This window comes from Hyalella azteca, unplaced genomic scaffold (assembly GCF_000764305.2).
Source record: "Hyalella azteca isolate HAZT.00-mixed unplaced genomic scaffold, Hazt_2.0.2 contig9045, whole genome shotgun sequence".
Classification (NCBI taxonomy): Eukaryota; Metazoa; Arthropoda; class Malacostraca; order Amphipoda; family Hyalellidae; genus Hyalella; species Hyalella azteca.
The window spans coordinates 1-18,070 of NW_025939125.1; the positions used below are offsets into that span (position 1 = coordinate 1).

General features: G+C 40.0%; 1 protein-coding gene and 1 long non-coding RNA gene across 2 annotated transcripts; one reads left to right on the plus strand and one right to left on the minus strand.

Moving 5' to 3' along the window:
- The first annotated feature begins 4,081 nt into the window (after nt 1-4,081).
- LOC108680282 (pre-mRNA-splicing factor 38B) lies at nt 4,082-9,785 on the plus strand. The gene is made up of 7 exons (XM_047881886.1): nt 4,082-4,259; nt 4,775-4,899; nt 6,988-7,141; nt 7,726-7,925; nt 8,360-8,415; nt 8,923-9,317; nt 9,706-9,785. The coding sequence occupies exons 1-7, from the start codon at nt 4,088-4,090 to the stop codon at nt 9,783-9,785; spliced, it is 1,182 nt and encodes a 393-aa protein (XP_047737842.1). The 5' UTR covers nt 4,082-4,087.
- Nucleotides 9,786-12,091: 2,306 nt separating this feature from the next.
- Nucleotides 12,092-17,886, minus strand: LOC108680287. Its single transcript, XR_001931419.1, has 3 exons — nt 17,794-17,886; nt 17,222-17,343; nt 12,092-13,131 (listed from the first exon to the last, which is right to left on the minus strand). It is a non-coding gene; the product is annotated as an uncharacterized LOC108680287 (long non-coding RNA).
- Between the last annotated feature and the right edge of the window lie 184 nt (nt 17,887-18,070).

Sequence of the window (18,070 nt, forward strand, 5' to 3'; positions counted from 1 at the left end):
AACGGTGCTCTCAGGAAGTTAGCTTGCTGCTCGTGATTCGTGAACTTTCCGGCTGAGAGTCCGCGGATTTTGTCACGGCGACAATGTGCGGAATTGAGTTAGAATTCACTTGTAATTTTACACATCCTGCGGAATTAGTGTGAATATTTGCAATTATGCAGCATGTTGCGGATTTAATTACAGGCGTATCAGTACGTCTGATATCGCATTTCCAGTCCTGGCGAGGCGCATGATCAAGCATGGAAAACATCTACCTTTAGGGCCGCGACTAAAGCTTTCCTGCCTTTTCCGGAACTGCGAGATTTCCACCAGATGAAGTATTTCCTATTTAATTGTTATTTGTTAACAAAAGGGCATGATCAGGCTGCAAGATTCCAAATGTAAGATTCCTGCGGTTAATGGTTGTGACTGTATCGTCTCTTCTGTGCTGATGAGTGTACAATATAATTCTGCCGCCACACTCAAAACTTGAAACTTTGTGATTGCTGGCATTATATTGCTGAATGTCTTCTTGTCTATCATGTTTGTCTCATGGCTGTAGCTGAATCACAACCATAGCAATGATATTGGGGTCATGGTGGCAGGGAATTATTGTGAGTACTTATCGCTCCACCGCCGTGCGGCGGTCTTAACCCTTCGCAAGGCCCCATGCCCTTGGCCCTTGGGCCCCTCTTGCAAGTTGTAATGGTGACATGGTCTAAACATTTAGGGCCGCGACTAAAGCTTTCCTGCCATTTCCAGAACCACGAGATTTCCACCAGATGAAGTATCTCCTATTTAATTGTTAACAAAAGTGTATGATCAGGCTGCAAGATTCCAAATGTATTAAAAATTTGTCACCTTTGACTGTTTAAGACACAAGATTTCTGAAACAAGTAGGAAAATTCTAATCTTGCGGCATGACTAGGTTTTTGTATGAATAGGTTGAGCCTGTCGAGGCAAAAAAAATACAGAGAGAGGGTTGTAATGAAACACAAGTACATTTTACATCAAATTGGAAAATTTAAGTTCACATCCTACATTAACAAAAAATCTCTAATTCGTGAAAAAAAGAAAGTGCAACATGAATTAAAATTTAAAACCTATCAGACTCAGATTACATCACTAAAATCACTCTTTTTACCAGAAAATGTTGATTTGGAGCAGTTCCCTTGAATAGACGACAGTTGTAACTTTTAAATGACTGTAACTTGCGCATACGTTTGCAGCTGTATTTCGAGTGGCCGTCATAGTGGGCTTTAGTGGCAAAGCAGAGAATTTTTTAGACTCTTCCTCAAGTTCATTTTTGAGTCCTATAAGTAGACCAGTAAAGTATCTTGGATACCAGAATTAGCATACAAAAGCAATTTGTTGAAATCTTGTGTAAATGAGGAAATTAAAAATGAACTGATTCTAAAAACTTACTGGTTTGTCACTATGGCCCGGGCCGTACCTCAACTGTAGCAGCGCATTGCTCAGTTGGTTTTCTTCCTAACAGTCATGTCTTGCTGATATAGATGTCTCACGGTCAGTCTAGCCATAAGTTTCTTGTAGGTTTACTGCGGATAATGGTTGTGACTGTATTGTCTCTTCTGTGCTGATGAGTGTACAATATAATTCTGCCACTACACTCAAAATTTGAATCTTCATGATTGCTGGCATTATATTGCTGAGCCTGAATGTCTTCTTGTCTATCATGTTTGTCTCATGGCTGAATCACAACCATAGCAATGTTATTGGGGTGCCTGCCAAAGACCACCACTACCCTGGATGTAATGGACCATCACAATTCCTGCCTTCTGGACCGTAGCCTTCGTCACTTCAAGCTGTCCGTATCTAGGCTGTGGGTCGAACCAGCCCTCGGTCGAATGGCCACTTGTCGAAGGATGATGAACTTTGGAACAGAACTGTGCTATCTGAAACCTAACCTCAGATGTGGTGAACATAAAATTACGCAATTTAACTAGGTATACCCGGAAGTCAGATTCGATCCGCGGCCTGGTGGTGCATGACAGGTTCTATGCAAGGCCGGATGAAGACAAAGCCGAGTGGTTCACAGCTGATTGGTGGATGTCCGGAGAGATCCAAGGCATTTGATTCAAGGCTTATTGGTGTACAAAATTGGTGGTGCATGGCTGTGCTCCATGATATTGATCATACACATATGGCAAAATCATGGCCTATGCTTGATAATTTTTGATGTTGTTATATTGAAGTCAGGGTGGTATAAATGACTCGATGTTTTGCGCGGTAGCATTATTTTGCGACCTGCCGCCCAAGGGCCAAAGCCAATTGTGGAGATAGCTGCCTACCATACTGACGTGATGGTCACCACTGTAGAACCAACCCTTGGTGCAAATTTTAGGCCCCTAATATAGGCAGCCATTCCCTCAAACTTCGAAGTGATGCTGCAACAGTTTTGAAATCTGCAAGGGTCAGCTGTTTGATGCCCTTGCAATTCCCAACTATAAACAGCCCATGTTCTCACAGTCTTGAGAACAACAGCACCTTATTATTATGTCCTTATAGTACAAGCTTTACACAGTTTCACCTCAAATTCCTGTAGCCTTCTTAACCTTCACTCTTAAGTCTCTAACTTCCAATAACTTTCATAACTCTGGTTATTAATTCAGCCTCAACTATGTTCTATGCAGCAGAATATGATTTAAATTAGAATTACCGATGCTCCAATCATACCATGGCCTTTGTATTCAGTCTACCAACTGGTTCAACTGGCTTGGGCCATGGAATATATGTACCGTCAACCGGGGCTACTCTGGACAGGCGTGGTAACTCGGGACAGTCCTCTGACACAGCGTAAAACTGTTTTAGTAGCAAAACTAATTGGAATATTGCAAAACTAAATATAGTGGCGTAAACATCAACATTTTTCCCATCTATGTAGTATAAAGGAAGTTCAAAAATACTACATTTACTAGCTTTGAAAAATTCCTGAAAAAATGGTGAAAAATGATATTTTGAAAAGTTACTTCTGCTAAGAAGTAACTAAGGTCTGTAGTAAGAAAAATATTTGCCGTATTAAAAAAATTTTGCTTAGAAAAAAGTGGCAGACAAGTGTCAGCATGAAAACTTTATTTGCGGAATTTACATACCTCAATCCAAAAAAAATGGCGGCCATTTCCGCACAGCGGGGCTACCGTCAACCAGGGCTACTTGGGATGGGCGGGGCTACTCGGGACAGTCCTCCGACATGGCATAAAACTGTTACCGGTATAGTAGCAAAACTAATTGGAATATTGCAAAACTAAATATAGTGGCATAAACGTCAACATTTTTCCTATCTATGTAGTATAAAGGAAGTTGAAAAATACTACATTTACTAGCTTTGAAAAATTCCTAAAAAAAATAGAAAAACAAGTAAAAATCACAGAAAATGTCATTTATTCTACCTCTACATCATCTACAATGAAAGAGGAGGGCTTCAGAGTACTGTTAGTAATAGACGAGTACACTCTGCATGCTTCAAATGTTTTAAAATGAAGTTTTATTCCAAGTGTCCCGAGTAGCCCCGTTTGACGGGGCTACTCCAGACACTCTTTATGCTTCTGGCACCTTACAAATAGCATATGGAATTTTTTTGGAAAAGCCATGTGATAGCCCTTGCAAAGAGCTTTGAAACGGGCCTAAACTTGTTTATGAAATGTTTAATGGTAAGAAGTTAAGAATGAAAACATTCGAAATCGTCCTGAGTAGCCCCGGTTGACAGTACTGTTTGAGACTGAGCTGCTAATAGGACTTTCCTGTAATTTTCAGAGCTGCAAAATTCCTGCTAGATTAATTATCTCCTATCTAATTGTTAATAAAACTGCATACAATATTTGTAGGTTTTTTGATTGCACTTTAATTCATCTTTAGTCCCTGTTCTTCTTTAGGTAAATATAGAAAAAAACTTGTTGAAATTTCTTTAGGCTGAATGGACATTGGACCATAAATCCATTTAAGTAAGAAGCATTTAATTAAGGACTGTAGCTAGATTGCCATGCTGTAGTGCTGCTCTCTATGATGTAAGCATCAAATGCTCTCAACTTACTATTTAGTCTTCAATTTCCTTGTAGATTAATGTCTTTTTTAATATTTATTTACAGACATGGCTTACCAATATGAAGATGATAACCAGAATGAAATGGAGGAAGAAGAGAATGAAGAATACAATGTGGGCAAAAAGAAATCAAATGTGCTGCCCATTTGGGGTAATGACAAAACCATGAATCTTAACACTCTCTTATTAACTAACATTCAGTCATCTCAATATTTTAAAGGTGAGTAGTTTTCTCTCTCAGATTTGTTTTATTTATATTGTTTGATAAAATTTATTTTCCTTATTATGAAGTCTGTACACTGGGTTTTAATTTTCCTTGCAATCTAATACCATAGCATAACTAAAGATTTCATACTTAAAATAATATGTAATTTTAATTCTATTAAAGCTGATCAAAATATCTCTAGGTATTTTATTACTTGATGAGTGATATAATATCTAATGTTGCCAACTTCATGAAACAATCTGCCTCAGAATAAATTTCAAGCATATTTGTATAATAACTATAATAACTATTGTGCCTGAGATATGTCATTCTTCCAACTAACAAGTTTAAAAGAAGGCAACGAACAATTGACATAGACATCCTGTAGTTGCTCCCATCATTTCTGTAAATTTCATACTCATAGGATACTTTTTTAAACTGAGCATGTCACTCAAGCAGGTTACATCTTGAAACTTTATGGAATTACCATACATTTTATGCACAAAATTTATGAATTTTCTATTTTGCAGTGAAGTTATACGCTTTGAAGACATATCACGAGGTGCTGGATGAGATATATTACCAGGTGTCTCACTTGGAGCCCTGGGAGAAAGGAAGCCGTAAGACGTCTGGTCAAACAGGCATGTGTGGAGGGGTGAGTGCTCTTTAATAAGCTTTATCATAGCATTTACTCTTCTATTCTTATTACTTATTGAGAATATTTCATGGCAAAAGATAAATACTATCTTGGCAAAAGTATACTATCTATGGCAAAAGATAAATACTATCTTATATAGATGTTCATTGCTTCATCTCCATTTTTTTAAGACGCTATGAAAATTTTAAATGCAGGTTTAAAGTGAAAAATTTTTATTGAAGGATATGGTTTTATCAAATGTTTTGTGCTAATCTTTTGTATGTATTTAATGAATTACTAGTAGCTATATTCTTCATTGAATAATATAGATTATGGGCTCAGAGGGAAGCTTCTTTTTCAAACGAATTTGCTAGCATATTTATTTATTGGAATTATTATTTTTTGGAAATATCATCCATTTTGCTTAGAATTATTTGAGGAAAATTATTCTCTTGCTAAAAATATTCAGATTTTCAGCAGCAAGTTTTGCTACAATTGACTGAAGAAAGGAACAAAAAAAGTAGCATTTCTTAGAGTACAAAACTGTGCAATACTTGCCAACATAAAAGAAAACTTAGAAGTTTAGTGCCCTAAATTTCTTGTCTAAAATATTTGTGAGACAATTTTTAATTTATTTTTATATATCTTATAATATTGGCTACTCTTAATAGTGCAAGTGTGATATAGCGCAAACATTTATTAATGGCGTGATTTACCAAAGCCCGGCCTGCAATAAGTGTCAGTGAAGAAAAAGTGTGTTTGGTGGTGGCATCTTTGGCTCTTGCTGGCTCAGCTTAGTTCAGTGTTGGCTGGAGCATCGCTGCCTCCCCCGCTGGTCTGCTGCTCGACTCCAGCCATCCTGTGGCAAGTGATCATCTAAATTGCGTGCCACGCCTTAATTATTTTCTCCATTTGCCCGCTTATTTCATGGCAGTTGCTGCCATGGTTGTTGAGTTATATATTTATTTATATCCCTTCTCCTTTTTATAAACAATACATGTGTATTGTCATTGTGTAGTGGTGAAATGTAGATCATAATATATGTTTATTCTAGAGGCCGGGCTTTTACGAGCTATTGTTTACCACAAATTATTAAATGAAGCAAGGGTTTGGTTTCTAAGGGTACCTATATTAAATTTCATGATGCCTTCAACAAGTCTAAAAGAACTTTGTGTAATCCTTGCAGTGATTCTTTTTAATAGTACATTTATTCATAATCATAATGTGACCTGAGATTGATGTTTCCCAAAACAAAGCAAAAAATTGTCACTATAGTAAGAAATATTAAATTAATGACCTATGTTAAATGATTATTATTACCAGTTATTACTTAAAACAATAGATAATTGGATGGGCATCTTTGACCTGCATAGATTACTTTTTGCTGTGTTAGTTCTTCATACCTACTTCTTTTCTTGCTGCCAACAGTTGATCTAAGCTAGCTGCAAGAACCATCGATATGTCACTATGTCTATGTCAGATGTTTATGTCTTATTGATGAAAATATCTCAGTCTAGTGTGGTTTAGCATACATCTTTTCTCTTCATAGGTTCAATTTGAGATAAATTAACCACAAATTTAAGGTTGAATCCAATCTTCTCAAGTCTTTCAACATTAGTTACACAAATTAGTATGGGTGATGGTGTAATGGATAATTGAATGCGTTGTTATGTAAATATAAGAATGCAATTCTGCATGCTGCTACCAGACTGTACGAATTAAAATATTGTTGAATGCAATTTTAAATTCATGAGGTTCATCCTCTCAATGATTATGATTGGTTCATTTATTGAGTGATAATGATTATGGTCTCTTATTGGCGCAATGATAAATGGAAAACTTCACTTTATGCTTGTGTGATGAAGTCAATCTCTAGAATACTTGAGTTTTGTCCTTTTGTGATGGAATGTGTGAGTAAATGGCAAGGCTGGAGACCAGAATTATTTAGTTTGCTTTTCTATTTTGAATTTAGTGTGACACGGGCACTATTTTTGTATGCAAAACATTCAATAAGGCAAATGTGAACCTTGGTAACAGCTTTTGGAAGCCTCATATGTTGAATTAAGTGTTATGAGTAGAGACTCAGCACTGCTTTAATGATGTCAGGTGCGAGGCGTGGGTGCTGGGGGCATTGTCAGCACCGCCTTCTGCATCCTCTACAAGCTCTTCACCCTCCGCCTCACCCGCAAGCAGGTCAACGGGATGCTCAACCACACCGACTCTCCTTACATCCGGGGACTCGGCTTCATGTATCTCAGGTGCCTTTTTTATGCTATGTTGCATACGCATATTTTCTGATATTTATTTTGCCAGGCTCTTTCTTGTTGGCCATAATTTCTCCTGTTTTGCTGACAAAAATCCTTGTCTTGCTACATTCAGCAGCTTTACGTCACATGTCAGTTTTAACTGATGTCAAGAAATGGCTCCTTTTGATAGACTCTTACTCTTCACTTTAGTTACTAATATTTTGCTCCAATAATCTGCTATTTAAGAGATAAGTTGGTAATCTAGTTGATACTTATTTGTTTTTTGTCGAAAGACGAAGTAAGATTTTCTGATGCATTTAAGTCAAAAGTGAACGTGACCTCGACACCAACACTCACTTTTATCATTGCAGACAATGTAGAGAAGTGGTAGTAACCTAACTAATAATTGAAGCAGTGCCTCCTCCGGTACGCATGATGTTGATATGTGATAATAATTAATTTAGTAATTTTCCCTCGTTTTAGAAGAAGGTGAGATATGATGATAATCAATTTAGTAATTGAGCCCTCGTTTTAGACGATGGTGAGATGTGGTAATAATTAATTTAATAATTGAACCCTTGCTTTAGACGAAAATGAGATATGATGATAATCAATTTAATAATTGAGCCTTTGTTCCAGACGATGGACGTGCGCGCGGGAGGCGGGCAGAACATGAGCATCGGGGAGCTGGTGCGCGCGCTGCTCACCAAACTGGAGTGGCACGCCACACTCTTCCCGCGCATACCCGTGCCCATACAGAAGACCATAGAGAAGCAACTGGCAGACCGTGATGCCCAGGTGAGGAACATACGTGCCCATACAGAAGACCATAGAGAAGCAGCTGGCAGACCGTGATGCCCAGGTGAGGAACATACGTGCCCATACAGAAGACCATAGAGAAGCAGCTGGCAGACCGTGATGCCCAGGTGAGGACATACGTGCTCATACAGAAGACCATAGAGAAGCAGCTGGCTGATGGTGATGTGTAGATGAACGGGAGCATGGTGCTCGTGATGCCCGGGTGAAGGAGAACTGGTGCCATCCTTCCTTGCTTTGTCTTCGTGTTGGGGCCAGCATTAAGTTCTTGTATTTAACTTTATTCCTCGAGATAATGATGCCAACATAACATGTCTTTTGACTATGTTGCCCACATAATATCTCTCCAGGTTGTGTTGCCCACATAATATCTATCCAGGTTGTGTTGCCCACATAACATGTTGTGTATGTTGCAGGCGATGCAGTCACAGCAACACAACTGGCGGGACAATGGCCACTATGCCAAAGAAAGGTACGACTTATTCTTTGGTAGGCAATTAATCGTAAGAATGGAGTAAGAATTAGAAGAAAATATGCGTAGGATTGCACATTTTCTGAACACCTGTGCTCTTTTTGCTCTCTATGCTCCCTTTACGAGTTCGGCTGTCGCATGTTGATTCTCTTCAATTTACGAGGGCATTGTTGACCAATACCTTTCATTATCATCAACTTGAATTCTATTCAAAATTGCAGTGTTTTCTTACGTATATGTTCTAAAAAGCTGAGAATACCATGCAAAACGGTCAACTTCGAGCAGGAAAATGTTCTACCTTAATGATTTTTTCCATGTGATGTCATATGGGACTTAATTGTGGGTTTGCATCAATAATTTTCCGAATGGCAAGGAAGTGATATCGCGTCTTATTATTTTTTTAATATTGCTCAGTATAATAATTGAGTTGCTAATTCATTTATTCTTGATAAATACTCACAAGATTTATCATGTTTAGTAAAATTGATAGTGGAATTTGCTGAGCAGAGCTGACCGGAAAGAAGGAGGCAGCAACCGCGCGTCTCTCGAACGCCTGCGTCTCAGCCACAGCAAGAGCCGCAGCCGCGCCAACTCCCACGACTCGGGACGACGGCAGTCCCGGAACCGGGACACTGAGCGACGGGACTCCCGGAACCGGGACACTGAGCGACGGGACTCCCGAAACCGGGACACTGAGCGACGGGACTCCCGAAACCGGGACACTGAGCGACGAGACTCCCGAAACCGGGACACTGAGCGACGGGACTCCAGAAACCGGGACACTGAGCGACGGGACAGAGATTATGACAGGCGAGACAGAGACTCGGGTAGGCGGGACAAAGATTCTGACAGGCGAGACAGAGATTCTGACAGGCGAGAAACATGTACTCGGGCCGCTACATGTACTCAGGCCGCTACATGTACTCAGGCCGCTACATGAACTCAGGCCCCTATGTGTACTCAGACCGCTACATATACTCGGGTCCGACGTGTACTCAGGCCGCTACATGTACTCAGGCCGCTATGGGCACATGAGCGAGTTTTGATAGTATGGCCCCTGCTCGGGTCGCATGTTTATCATTAAATGGCGCCGTATACTCATTTTTGTTATTGCCAGGATGTTCACCTCTCATTTTCTCTTGTCTTTTGACATAACAAGTTTTTTTTTTTACTACTCAGCAATAGAATACATTTTGCATTATTATTTTTAGAGTGGTGTTGTAAAACAATTGAACTTGAAACCTATGACGAGATTTTCTCTGATTTAAACTTTTTATATCTAATTTTCAGCCGCAGCAGAGATCGCTACAGACGGTAGAACGTCCCCCGCCTGCCCTGGTGCCGCCCACTGCGTTGAAACTCACCGTTGATCAGCTGCGATTCCTGATGATGCAGACAAGTTTCAGCGGAACATTTAGAGGATTTCTTAACACCGGCGACGTTTCTTAAAATTCAAAGTCCGAGTCATTTATTAGAGGAATGCGTTAGAATTTCATTTCTGAATATTTTTGATCCAGATTTGATCAGGGAATTTGCTCGGGTCTTTTGGTTGTGATTCAAATCCACTTTTCCGTTGATAGCGTTCATGTCGTAATCTCCTGTACTGGAAAATCCCGGCATTTTACGTCTGTGTAGAAATTCGATCCATTAGAATTTTATCTTAGGTTTAAATGATTATTATTCCCTATTGACCAGGATTTTTTTTGTTCTACTCGTAATAATTTGAACAGAATCTTATGTCTGCTAATTATCCTAATTTGGTGGTATAGTATCTTCCGTCTTTGTCTGTTTAACTAAATTTTGAAAAAATGTGTTTAATTAATTAAATTAACGTGTTAATTATTCATTGCAAAAATTATTCAGTCTCGCCATTAATAATATGTGTCGCAAAAATTATTCAGTCTCATCATTAATAATATGTGTCGGTTCTTATTTGGCTATCAATATTCAGAATAGTTTTTTTATTCAGTGACGTAAAGCATATATATGCGAGGACTCGTTTGCTCGGCCCTAGAGTGGGAATGTTGATTTTTCGAAGCAACTACGAAGATTTTTTCTTAATGCCTCGTAAGCGCCACAAAAGAAAGGAGTTCTATTTTATTTATACAACGAAGTCACTTTGTTGCTTCAGTTCCCGGGCTCCCGAATGATGCGTTGGTCGAGTACAAAGTGCATCCTTTGGTCGGTTGTCTGCCATTCGTTTACAGTAATATACGATGTACTTTAAGTGCTCATGTTTCATTCCTGCCACCTGCGCTGCAGTTTACTTTGCTCTTCCACTCGTGGCTATCATGTTATTGATGTTCTATCAGGCTTCTAGGACTTTAGCTGTGCTTTATGTGCGTCTTAAAAAAAATTTGTTTTCTGTACGACTTAGTCGAGGCAACGTTTTATTGAGATAAGTGTAATTTTTTTCTCGTTTGGAGCTGATGAGCAGCAACCCATTGTGTCATGCTTTTTCAAATCGATACGACATCTCTAGACTTTAATCTTATCTAATTTTTTTTAGTACATTAGCATGCCCCATCATGGAAGAAATGTCCATACTGAGCCTGACCAAAGACTGATTTTTTTCAAGAAGTTTAGCATCATAAAACGGAAAAGTTGCGGGACAAAAAACACCAAAGTTAGAATTTTCTTTTATTGAATGGACTTCGTGCGAAGTTATGTGCTGCATGGACGCCACAGCGAATGTAAATTCTTCGAACAAAGTCACGCCAAACGAAAACCTGGGCGAAATATAAGGATTTCGGACAAAATCTATGATAGCAAATCACAAATTTATTGCAGAGACCTTCGAGTTAAGACGAAGGTCGACCAACATGACGCTGTACTGAACTTAGCGCTGCGTCCTAAGATGTACAAAAGCAATCAGCCGAGAAGGTGAAGAGAAAATGTGGCCTTAGTAATTATTAAATATTCAACGTACTTTAGCGCTATCACCTACAATATTCAATATATTAATTCTACTAATCTGTTTTCGTCTAGTTCGTTCACTTTTTGCAGTAGGCACACGATCGGTGAATTTGTTAAAATATGCTCATACCGCAAAATGATCACTGCTCACTCTTCATAGTATTAAAAAAATATATTTTGCTCGGAAAGCAGAAGTTGAGAGTTATATCGCTGAGAGAAACAGACGTCGTCTTAAGCAACGGTCGCAGAGCAAGAGACAGGCAAGGGCCAGCGCGCTTCTCCTAACCCATTACCACTTATAAATAAAATTAATCTCTTTTAAAGTAAATACTTTGAAAACACTCAACAAGTATCGTGTCCTTAATCCTTATGTTCAGTAAAATTACATTAGTTAATCGTGTAAACGCTCCCACCCACGCAGCATCGGAGGAGGTTGCGCCAGCAGCACCCAAGTGAGGTCATCGTCCCTCGGGACCCTATACGTCCCAAGGTCCCGCCAGGATCCTATACGTCCCAAGGTCCCGTCAGGATCCTATACGTCCCAAGGTCCCGTCAGGACCCTATACGTCCCTAGGTCCCGTCAGGACCCTATACGTCCCTAGGTCCCGTCAGGACCCTATACGTCCCAAGGTCCCGTCAGGGTCCTATACTTTAAAAATTTTACACTCAAACCTCGGAGTGGAAAAATATTCTGTTTCTGTCCAATGGCCACCGCGTGCGCTTTTTTTGAGCGAAATGCTGACAAAGCTTCGCATATACGTCCCAAGGTCCCGTCAGGACCCTATACGTCCCAAGGTCCCGTCAGGACCCTATACTTTAAAAATGTTACACTCAAACCTCGGAGTGGAAAAATATTCTGTTTCTGTCCAATGGCCACCGCGTGCGCTTTTTTTGAGCGAAATGCTGACAAAGCTTCGCATGCAGATTTTTACTCAATTTATCAACTTGAAAAGAAAATGCACATCGGGACGCCGAAGAATTTAAAAGCACGAGTGAAGCTGACCGTGTCGGTCAGCTAAACCTAGAATTTAAATCAATTTTACCCAAATAAATAATGTATTGGCTACAAATGGGAGTCTTTGTGAATTTCGGTGTTTCTATTTCATGCATTTGAACTTGTCGAAATAAGAAAAAATTGACGTAAAAATTATTATACCTAATCTAACCAATTCATCCCCGTACAATTCATCTCTAACTATAATATTATGATAAAAGAGAGACCAATAATAAGGCGTGAATAGAATACATTTCTGGATAATTCTGGTGTAAGAATAATATCATATCCAATAGAAGAGGCAAAAGAGTAAAAGTCGTCCTGCGATTGTTTCTTTCACGGCCGCCTACACCGCCGAAGGTGGTGCCATCAGCACGGCTACGCGCCGCACCCCTACCCCCTCAATGGTCTAGTAAGAACTGCGCTGCATATAACTAGGTAATAAATCTAGGTGGAATGGAGACGAATTAACAAGCGCACGTGATCGAATTCAGTCAATCAGAAACTTTTTATCAATTGAATTGATAAAAAGAACAAAAAGTAGCGGTGATATAATATAAGAGTGACGCAGGCCGGCGCTCACTGTCATTGTACTCGGCCCTGAACAAATAACTACGCATTAATGAACAATAAATTATTATGAACAAACAAGCGCACGTCTATCACATAGACCAGAACACAGAAGAAGTCAAGGAGAATATATTATTAATACGGAGGAGCTTGAGCCAGTGGAGGTGGACAGCGGCCGCAACTTTGTCGTACCGCCTTCAGTTTCGTCTAACTTCAGTCTGTTGAACTTCGTTCTCCTGCAATCAAAAGAGAACGTTGTAAACTTAGAAGAGTAGAGATGGTGTGGCATCACATCAAGCCTTGTGTTCGTCTCAGTTGTATAATGTATGATTCACTATGACTGAAAGATAGTGAATGTTCCCCCATTACATGACATCTCTCACATCACTCGCTAATGGAAAAATTTTCACTCATCATTGATTATCGAATCTTAAATAAAAGGATCTGAAGAAGATAACTCAACAGTTCTGTACAATGAATACTATATAGCCTATTGGTGAGAAGTTCAGACATTTCGAATGCATTTACATCCCAGCTACAGCATGCAAGTTTCTGTACGACCATTTGTTTAGAATTATTATTAAATTAACCGAGGCCAGTGTAACTCCCACATGATGGGTAATGGAAGAATCTTTGGCAGAAAACAGACTAATGGAAGAAATGGAATAAGGAGACATGCATGAGTAGAGCCCAGGAACACACCTAGTCTGTAGGTCTGCAGGAAAAGCCTGCGGGTCTACAGGACAAGCCTGCAGACCTGCAGGACAAGCCTGCGGGTCTACAGGACAAGCCTGCGGGTCTACAGGACAAGCCTGCATGTCTACAGGACAAGCCTGCAGGTCTACAGGACAAGCCTGCAGGTCTACAGGACAAGCCTGCAGGTCTACAGGACAAGCCTGCGGGTCTACCCAGCTACAGCATGCAAGTTTCTGTACGACCATTTGTTTAGCATTATTATTAAATTAACCGTGGCCAGTGTAGCTCCCACATGACGGTTTGGCAGAAAATAGACTAATGGAAGAAATGGAATGTGGAGACATGCATGAGTTGAGCCCAGGAACACACCTAGTCTGCAGGTCTGCAGGACAAGCCTGCGGAACTACAGGACAAGCCTGTGGAACTACAGGACAAGCCTGTGGAACTACAGGACAAGCCTGTGGAACTACAGGACAAGCCTGCGGAACTACAGGACAAGCCTGCGGAACTACAGGACAAGCCTGCGGAACTACAGGACAAGCCTGCGGAACTACAGGACAAGCCTGCCGAACTACAGGACAAGCCTGCGGAACTACAGGACAAGCCTGTAGGACTGCAAGAGGCGATCAGGAAACCAACAGACAAAAGGATCTCATTTACGCAGGATACCCTGCCAATGTAGTATATTTGTTCAGCGTCCTGACCTCGCTTGCCAATGCGATATATGAACTTATCGGGACACGATTTCAACTAGATTTAATAAAGCACTTCAATATCATTTTCTATTACCTGACTAAGGCGGTGGCTCTGTCAAAATTTTACTTGAAGAAGACTGTTTCATCAAAATGCACTTTCGTATAACGAATAAGACGTCGAATTATAAGATTCAGATATATACGACACACATTACAATGAATAGAACAGTGAATTTTTTTAACTGAAACGCTGAATAGATAATAAAAGCCTCTTGCGTTCAAAATATCATCTTATCTCTTCACTCCGCCACGCAACTCTGGAGATTTTTTTTCCACCGTGCACTTCAACATTGAAAAATAATGATGTGAATTTCGTTTACCGCGGCTGGCTTGCGGCCTAACGAACGCTGGAGAACAACGTTAAACTGTCACGGAAAAAAATGCGAGTGTAACGTCAAGTCAAGGAACACTTTCATCTTATATTGCAAATTACGATAAGTTAGAAGTTTATGTCATACCTGCTTACCGCCCCAGCCACGTCAGGGCGACAGGGGTGCGGGCACCCCACTTACCTGAGGCGCGCTAAGCCCCTCGTCCGCTTGCTCGACGGCTGCAACACGAGCTTTAAATAAGTCAATTCAAATTGTGATTATTTTAATTCATTTATTCACCATAACGATACGCAAGCGGCAATTATGGCCGCATCATGGGTGGCCGCCCACGACGCGACCATAGTTAACCATCGAGCGTTACTACGTAGACCCACTAGCAGCAGGTTGTGGGTCACGTAGACCCACTAGCAGCAGGTTGTGGGTCACGTAGACCCACTAGCAGCAGGTTGTGGGTCGCCTGCTAGTCGCTACGGGAGGCGGACGCTCAAAAGTTCAAGTCACGGGCTGACTTTATCGTTTATTGCAACGCGACAAAAAATTCACCAATAAATGCAGATTGGAACAGAAAAAAAATTTAAATTATACGCCTGCTGCTGCGTACATTAAATAAATCCAACCGTCCTGGCGAGTTACTATGTGGCGAGTTTATTGTTGTAAAATTGGTATTGAAACGAACGCAGAAATAAGACCAATTGAACGATTCGTGTACGTTATCATAAGTCAACGTGGACTGCACGAGTTTAAATAAATATTGAGTTATGAATAGGAAATCATGAAGACTAAGAAGAGTCAAGTGGTAGATATGCGACTTGTAATAAGACGAACAGATATTCTAATAGAATAATACTGCCCGTTGGATGAGCCGAGCGGCGGTCCATAAAAGATGCCAACAGGACCGATTAATTTTAAAGAGAAAAGTTCTCAAAACTAAAATGTACAAGATGCAGGCTCAAGAAATTCAAGAACTAGTCAATTTCCCTTTAATTTAAACTAGACTAGAGTTAAAGACTTGCATTGCATAAGTTTGTTAATAAGTAAAAAGAGGGATAAATTTACTGGTGTTTAAGATTGGTGAAACAGTTTCAATAAAATATTAGATCAAATTAAACGGTTCATGTATTTCCATCATCAGGCAATGTATAGCCATTGATACCGCCGTCATCAGACCGACCGCAGCATGCAAAACTGCGAGAAATAAATGAGACTTTGTCCAAATATCGATGCATTTTCTGCCCTTATGTGGGACATCCTAAGCCAGTTTGGGGCGGCAAAAGAGCATTTCAGGGCCACGTGTAGAAAGCTTGTCACTATTTAGACAATGCGACCCAGTCACTTCCCTAAGTATGGATGTTTTGAGCAACCTGCTGCTAATGGGCTACTCGTTCCCATTTAGCACATAAAATGGATGTTCACAATTGAACTTACGCGTACCTACGAGTCCCACAAAACATTAAAGCTTCTCAATACAAATAGAGATTGATGAGTTTGACGGCTACCTTTGTGTTCAGCTAATCTATTAAGTTACAAACTACCTTTGTGTTCAACCAATCTATTAAGTTTGAAACTACCTTTGTCTTCAGTCAATCTATTAGTTTGAAACTACCTTTGTGTTCAGCCAATCTATTGCGTTTGAAACTACCTTTGTGTTCAGCCAATCTATTAAATTTGAAACTACCTTTGTGTTCAGCCAATCTAGTGATCCAACATTTATTGATAAAACTGATAAATTTGTCCACATATGAAATTTGCTGATATATTTAGGAATCAGACAGACGATACAAGGCATTGAATGTGAAAGGTAACCAGAAATAAAATAATGTTGACGTTATCCACAATTAGATAATAAACGTATAATATAATTAGTCAGGATATAAATATGTGTTAAAAAGGTCAGCGGGATATTGTGAAAAGAGGGATTACAGAGTAACGAAATAAATGGTAGGAAGAAAGAGGATATAATAAACAAATGCAAGAAAGCAGCGAAATGATTTAGAAAATAATACGATAACGAATTTTTACAACAAAAATGTAGTAACTAAAAGAATGTTGAGAATATGAAACTACTCGTAATAGATCGTAATAGTGCGCTATAGAAGAGAGAGAAGAAGCAGAGAGCAGCAGGATGAAGCATAACAACAAACATAAAGTGTAACCGAAATACTAAATTTAGAGAACACGAAACTAGTGCAAGAGATGGACGGGGCCCAGGGGGAAGGGGTTGTAGAATTGATTGGTTATTATTATGGGATATTAGTTGAAGGTTACTATTAAGGGGGTATTAGATAACACAACCATTACTAACACTAGGTACCGAGTTACCATCAGCAACACCAGGTAACTACAGTTACCACCAGCAACACCAGGTAACTAGTTACCATCAGTAACAGTAGGTACCGAGTTACCACCTGCAACACCAGGTAACTAGTTACCATCAGTAACACTAGGTACCGAGTTACCATTAGCAACACTAGGTAGGTACCGAGTTACCACCAGCAACACCAGGTAACTAGAGTTACCACTAGGAACACCAGGTAACTAGTTACCATTAGCGATCTCGTCGAGGAGCGGGAAGAGCTCCTCGTGCAGCGCAGGGAACTCGAGCTGCGAGCCTACGCGCGATGACCGGAACGCGCGCACCGCAGCCAGGTGGTCCCTGCTCATCTTCCTGCTCGGGGGGGNCTGAATTGAACTTTTAATGATCAATAACATTTCAGCGATTGATCTGTGACAAAAAATTATTGAGATCGATCTATTAACAAGATATTTACCGCAGAGCTCGAGTATTTCGACAGTACCAAAAAGTTGCAGCGAGCGTCGGTGAAAAAATGTATTTTTTAACATCTGTGATCTGGATAATACAAAGAAATAATCAGGTTATTGCCATAAAATTCTATAAAATTACATGATAATGGCAAGAAATTGTGTTAGTTGTGCTCAGCTCTGAAGACCTTTTGTTCTGTGTTCTTAAATCAGGTAGAAACTGGCTTATGCTAATGCATAACATCCGTGATATACCTACTCAGTTATATCGGCTATATCTTAGAAATAAATACTTATTATACTTGTAAATCCGAGAAAATTAAGTTATTTGTTTGGGTTTGTGACACTATCTCACCTGAGATGGTCTGTTTGTTGCACTATCTCACCTGAGATGGTCTGTTTGTTGCACTATCTCACCTGAGATGGTCTGTTTGTTGCACTATCTCACCTGAGACTGTCTCTTATACACATCTAGATGTGTATAAGAGACAGGGTGTACTCAGGCCGCTATTGTACTCAGGCCGCTATGTGTACTCAGGCCGCTAGTGTACTCAGGCCGCTATTGTACTCAGGCCGCTATGTGTACTCAGGCCGCTAGTGTACTCAGGCCGCTAGTGTACTCAGGCCGCTAT